Source organism: Rhea americana, unplaced genomic scaffold (genome assembly GCF_003343005.1).
Source record: "Rhea americana isolate MKP2758 unplaced genomic scaffold, rheAme1 scaffold_4, whole genome shotgun sequence".
Taxonomy (NCBI): domain Eukaryota; kingdom Metazoa; phylum Chordata; class Aves; order Rheiformes; family Rheidae; genus Rhea; species Rhea americana.
Window position 1 is genome coordinate 9352024 of NW_028186534.1, and position 6210 is coordinate 9358233.

Sequence of the window (6210 nt, forward strand, 5' to 3'; positions counted from 1 at the left end):
CGGCGCGGCGCGGGGCCGGTTCGAAGAGGGCGCCGGCGGCGGCGCGGGCTGACGCGCGCCGTCATGTGAGCGGTTCCGCTCCCAGGGTTCAGTGTGGGCCTGCTTGCCCCACCCCGCCGCTCTGCCTCCTCTATAGAGCTCAATAGGGGGAAGGAGAAAAAAACAGGAGAAATGCAGGAGAGCGCAGGAAAAATAAGACAGAAAAAAATCCTCCAGTGAGGGGACAGTTTTTGCTCGGGGGGCAGAAACCAACCGGGCTTTTTTGCCCCCCCTTTTTTTTCCTTCTTCTTCCCCCCCGCCCCCACTGTTTGCTGGAGAAGCCAAGAGGATTCAGCAACCTGGAAACCTAATGTGAAAAAGCAGCAGCGAGGAAAAAAAAAGGAGGGGGGGTCGGACTGGAAAAAAAACCCAACATTAGGGAGGAAGAGCCAGCGGCGGCAGAAGAACAAGCGAAGGAGAGGAAAGCCCCGCAGCCGGAGAGGAAAAGGGACTCGTTATCCAGCGGCGAGCCGGGGTTGGCTCGACCCCCTCGGGTGCTCCAGCCCTCCGGAGCGGGGGGAGAGGCGAGGAAGAGGCATTTCCAGATCCTCGCTGCCGAGAATTGGGGAGGTTTCCGTGCCTGGAGCCCGCGCCTTGGATCTAAAGAGGATTATTTTTTTTTCGGGGGTGGCACTGAAGCTGGATTTGCTCCTGGGCGCGCGGCGCGGGGGGGGGGATTCCTTTTCCGCCTAGAGGAGCCGGCGGCGCGGCCGGGGGCGCGGAGAGCCCCGCGCGCGGCTCCCGCGGCGCCCAGCCGAGCCCCCCGGGGAAGGTGCACGGAGGGGATCGGCGCGGCCTGGGCGGGGGGGGCGGGGAGCAGCTGCAGCTGCCGGGGAGGAGGAGGAGGAGGCCCGGCCGGCGGAGCAGCAGCAGCAGCAAAGTCATCGCCATCGGCCCCCCCTTGGCTGGCTCCGGGCTCGGCTCTCTCCATGTCTCTGGCTCTGGGCAGCGGCAGCCACAGCAGCGAGTAAGGGGGGAGGAGGAGGAGGAAGAAGAAGGGAGCCCGGGAGAGTGCCTCCCTCCCCCCGGCAGCCGCGGCCGCCCGCCGTCCCCGCGCCCCGCGTCCCCTGCCTCCCCCTGCCCAAGATGGGCTGTTTAGGCAACAGCAAGACGGAGGATCAGCGCAACGAGGAGAAGGCGCAGCGAGAGGCCAACAAGAAAATCGAGAAGCAGCTGCAGAAGGACAAGCAGGTCTATAGGGCCACGCACCGGCTCCTCTTGCTGGGTAAGGGGGGCCGCGGGCGGCGCGGCGCCGGGGCGCGGGCCGCCGCTCTCCTCCCCGCGGCGGGACCGAGGGAGGGGGGGAGGCGGCGGGGCCGCGCACCGGCCCCTGCGCGGGCGCGGGGAGGCCCGCGGCGGAGGTGGGGCCCGGGGAAGCGGATCCGCCGGGCCCGGCGCGGGAGGCGGCGGGCGCCGAGCCGTCGAGCGCCGCGCTGCCGCCCGCCGCGGGGCTGCGAGCACGGGAAGCGGGCCCGTGGCCGCGGCCCCCTCCCCTGGCCCGGCCCGGCCCGGCCCGGGGAGGACAGCGGGGCGAGGCGAGGCGCGGGCAGGCTCGGGCCGGGGGGATGCTCGGCGCTGCCGGGGGCGCGGGAGGGCCGGGCCCCGCCGGGAAGCGGCGCCCGAACAGGGCAGGGCCGGGGGCCGCGGTCTGCGGCGAGCGGGGCGCAGCGCCGGGCCCGGCCGCGGGTGGGATCCCGTGGGGGAAGCGTTTGGGGGRAACGAGGCGGGATGCTGGTCCTGCGGGGAGGGAGCCGCGGCCGTGCGCCGGGGACCCGGGCCGCTGGCCTGGCCCCGGGCTCCTCCGCGTCCCGCGGGCGCCGTCGGTGCGCTCGTCCGGGCGGCAGCAGCACCTAACGTCCCCTGCGTTTGGAGGGAGGGGAAGGTCCCGTGTGCGGCCTCCGCGGGTGATGGGGGTGAGCTGCACGTGTCGTGTCGCCCACTAGATACGTTTAGAAATACAGATTATGGTTGAAAGGGAGGGTCCCGAAATTATTATCAAAGAGCGAGCAAGAAAACGTTTCTCGGACTGGTTATTTTAAGGTATTTAAAAAACATGTTGAAATAAGGTGCCTTTATGAGCTCTTGGCTGTTTTGGTCACCCCGAGGGGCTGCTTGTGAGTGCTATGCAGGATTCTTATTGTGGAAGACAGTTTAGGCCTCAGTGAATGGATCCGGTTCTGGTGTGAAACAACACTAATTTTTTAAAAATAATTTTTTTAAAAAGTGGATTTAGAAATGTGCTCTTCCTGGTAAAATCTTCTAAGTGCTAATTTAAGAAAGAGGCTTAACATAAATGAAGAAATAACTAGGACTGTAGAAATACTTGAAGCAGTGAGAAGTCTGCCACTGTTCCAGCAGAGAGATGTTTTGAAAGAATAACTTAGATTTCAGGTCTTGGGGAGATTGGCCTACCGGATTTCAGGCTAAACACTATGTGTATATGTGGAAATTAAATACTGTCAGATTGCTTATTTAATTATGAAATGGAATTTCAAAARCAAACCTGATGGTTTTAAGAAGACTTTCTTTTTTTTTTTCTTTTTAATTTTGCTAACTGCAAAATAGTTCAGAGGCCCACAGTTTTTATTTATGAGTATTTAAGGGTGACTGTAAGGCCATCTCTCTGTGCATGTTTTCACRTGATGGTTCTAGAGTTGTGGTTTCTAATAGTAGCTGTCATGCTCTGTAAAAAATCTAGAACATAAATTTAATGGTAAAAAGTGAACAAGCTCATGTTTGTATTATTATGTTTAYTTCATAAAAATCATGAAATAAAAAACAAGTGATTTGAATTATTACTGTTAATATCTCCACAGCATATTCAAATAACAAGAGCATCTAAATAATTTTCTGACAGATTTACAATATTGTTTGTAGGCCCTCCTCTTATAATCATATACCTGCTTCCCTTTTCTGCTGTGAGTAGTCTCACCGAAATTAATGGAACTATCCTTGGTGGTGAAGTTAAACGTATGCACAATTGTCTGTAAGRACAGGGCCTTAATGGGTGGCCAAATACAGAAATAGGCTTGTTCCAAAATTTGTATATAGTACTTGATTTTGGTTCACCGATGTTGTTTCAGATCCAGAGAACCCGGGTATGTCAATGCCAAACYGTATACGTTTATAGTAAAAGCAACAACAATCTCTCCCTCGTTTTAGACTAAGTAAAGATTCCGGCTTCCAGTGATCTTATTTATAAGATACAATTTAGCGTTGCAGCTGAAAAGTCATTGTTATTCTGAATGGAAGTATCATAGTTTAGCGTATACTGCTGTTGCTAAATAATTCTGGGTTGCCAGAGGACCTCGTCTCTGGCTTAGCTGGAGAGATTCGTGCTCTCGATTGGCTTTGCTGCCTGTCTCTTGCATGGTGCAGTGTGCCTGAAGGGGAGGGGAAGAGACTCGGTATGTACGTTATAGCATAGCAGGTTAGGAGGGAAGTGGTGCTTGCATACAGCGTTGTAGATAAAAACTGCTCTTTCTGAGCTTGCAAACATCTGTCAACAAAAAGGAGAGAAAAAAGGCCTGGTACCAAGGCAGCAAAACATGCAAACGATTTTATGGAGAGAAAAACAGGACTGCGAGGAATTTGTGAAGGAAAAGGAGGGGAAGGGGGAAAGCAAAGGAGAGCGTGGCTGTCAGAAAGCGAACTTTGAAATAAAACTGCTAAAATACAGTTTTGCACATGAGGCTCAAAATGGAGGCTGGTGCTGTCAGTGTGTGCTAGGAGAGGCCTGGCATCCTATAAATACAAACCATACCTCGCTGCCCCTTCTGCCACATACGTACGTTTTTCTTCACTGAAACATAGGCTAATGAGAGGAATAAGTAAGTGGCTGGGATATGCTAAAGAGAATCTTTGTATGTTTTCTCAGGCTAAGATACTGCTCTTGCAAAAAAATAAAAATAAAAAAGTTTGCTTTATATAGAAAGCTCCTGGTCTGGCATTGTGGAGCAGCTCAATTAAATGCTGTTATTCAAGTCTTCTTAGCATGCCTAGAAAAATGGATACTACAGGCAGATGGGTGGCCCTGTCTGCTGGGTCCGTGCAGTACAGCATGCAGAAATGGAATGCAGACACATTATGGAAACTTGAGTAAAGTGGAGGATTTTTTGTTTGCTTGTTCGTTTTGTACTCCTGGTACAGGAGGGGATGGGAGGCAGGGGGCAGTTTGGAGCATGCAGCTGCGAGAGATGGTCTTTGCATCTCATTGGGTGCACAGTTGGTTTGGACCATGTGGAGAGGATGGGAGGTTGCATACAGGCACAAATTAGAGAAACAGGCATCGGGAGCTTTAAGGGGGGAGGCTTAAAGGAGTTGCCTGCCTTTTTCAGATGTGAGTATCCATATATTTTACTTTGTGTGATTTAAGTTGTAGTCTTTTGAATGGGTTGTGATAGCTGCAGGCAAACTTCAAATGTTTTAAGGATCTAACAAAAATGCTTCTGCTTAGTATGGACTCCCTTTACGCAGAATCACACAGATTCTATTTAATACGAACTCCCTTTAGTCTTTCTCTGCACCAGAAAGTGGTGACAACATAAGCAGATTTTGTTATTCCCTGTCTTGTCCTCTATAAAATGTTTAAGTTGTTCTTTTWGCTTCCAAGCCTTGAAAACTGCTTTTAACGTTGACACTGGAAAAATGGACAGTGAAATGATCCAAGATTCAGATCTGACACATGACTTGAGCTGAGCATTTATTTTTAGCTCCAACTGAAGTTTCCAGTGACAATTATTTCTTTTTCTTTCACTTTTCACTGTTGTGCTGAGGAAATCAGCTTTCTGGATTTTACCCTGAAGAAAAGATTCTAGCATGTCCCTTCATCAGTCATGCTTCCTTCTGAAATTCATTTACTTTCATTTTCTAGGTGCTGGTGAATCCGGTAAAAGCACAATAGTCAAACAGATGAGGATCTTGCATGTGAATGGATTTAATGCTGAGTAAGTGCTTTTTTTTTTTTTTTTTCACTTTACAACCTACCTTACATGTGTGTGCCACACAGTAGCCATTGGTTTTGTTTTATATCTTGGCATGTTTTCTTCTTGCTACTGTTTCACGATCTCTAGAATTTAGATGTATATTTTTAGATGAGATTAATAGACATTAACTTGAAGAAGTCATGCGCCAATAATAAATAAGAACTAATGGTATAAAATGGTTTATATCAAGGTTCTGTATATCCAACTTGATTAAGGCTTAAGTTTTTTCCCTTTTTTTTTTAACTGCAGTTTCTTTCACAACATGGCTGACACTGATTTACCTCTGCTATAGCACTTTGATTCATACTGCTGTAAACATGCCTCCTGTTAGTGTACAAAATGAATGCAGTTTTYTTTATTTAGAGCAAATAAGGCTTTTGTTTTTGCATCTTCACAAAATGAGACTATAAAAGGAACTTTTGGGGTAATAGGTCAGATTTTCTTCTTTCTTGTGTTTGCTTGTCCAGATGATTGTGTTACATTATGTCCCTAAGAGCTTTTCTTGTTTACACTTAAAATTTGTTCAATTATTTRATAGTCGTGAGGAGGGAATGCGTTAAGTTAGAGAAAATTGAAATCTATTTTTTGTCTGAGGAAGATTTGTTTGTTAACTTTTCATCTAATCCTGCTAGGGAGTGGGAAGAGATTCTTCTGGATGTTAGTTTATTTTTGCAAGCTGTCCTTGTATATGAATATACTAAAACCTGCTAAATTAATTCTGATTGAATTTCTAGGTGTTGATATTTCAAAGCTTATTCTGCACTTGTGTTTAACATTTTCAGATATTACTGTTTTCATTTTTTTCAAATATAATAATTTTACTATATTTTAGCTTCTAGTCAGTATCATTTATTTTGTAAATCCTGAGTTTTTGGGAAGATTAGTTAAGCTTTCACTAGTCTTTCAGTAGTTAATTCTTTAGTAAGAATGCCTGAGCTAAATGTTTAGCCAAGGAGCCTGGACAATACTTCCTCCTAATCCCCAAACGCTAGTTCAGGATAAGGTACACAGTCTTTTGGAAGAAAGTTCAGGCTGATTCATAACAAGTTACKTTCTGTGCTACATGTTTTTAGCTCCTCTCTGTAGGGAATATTTTCTTTATCCTAGACAACTCCTTTTTTCCTAAGTGCCCAATCCTGCATCCCTTTACTCATACAAATTGTCTTCCCTTATCTTGACTGTTCAT

At 48.4% G+C, this 6210-nt stretch overlaps 1 protein-coding gene across 1 annotated transcript in view; it reads left to right on the forward strand.

Moving 5' to 3' along the window:
- Nucleotides 1-102: 102 nt before the first annotated feature.
- GNAS (GNAS complex locus) overlaps nucleotides 103-6210 on the forward strand; it is a 102395-nt gene continuing 96287 nt past the window's right edge. Inside the window, exons 1-2 of the mRNA XM_085314123.1 lie at nucleotides 103-1264; nucleotides 4913-4985. Of these exons, the coding sequence (XP_085170249.1) occupies nucleotides 1126-1264; nucleotides 4913-4985 (212 nt within the window). The 5' untranslated portion in view covers nucleotides 103-1125. The remainder of the gene's footprint in view (nucleotides 1265-4912; nucleotides 4986-6210) is intronic.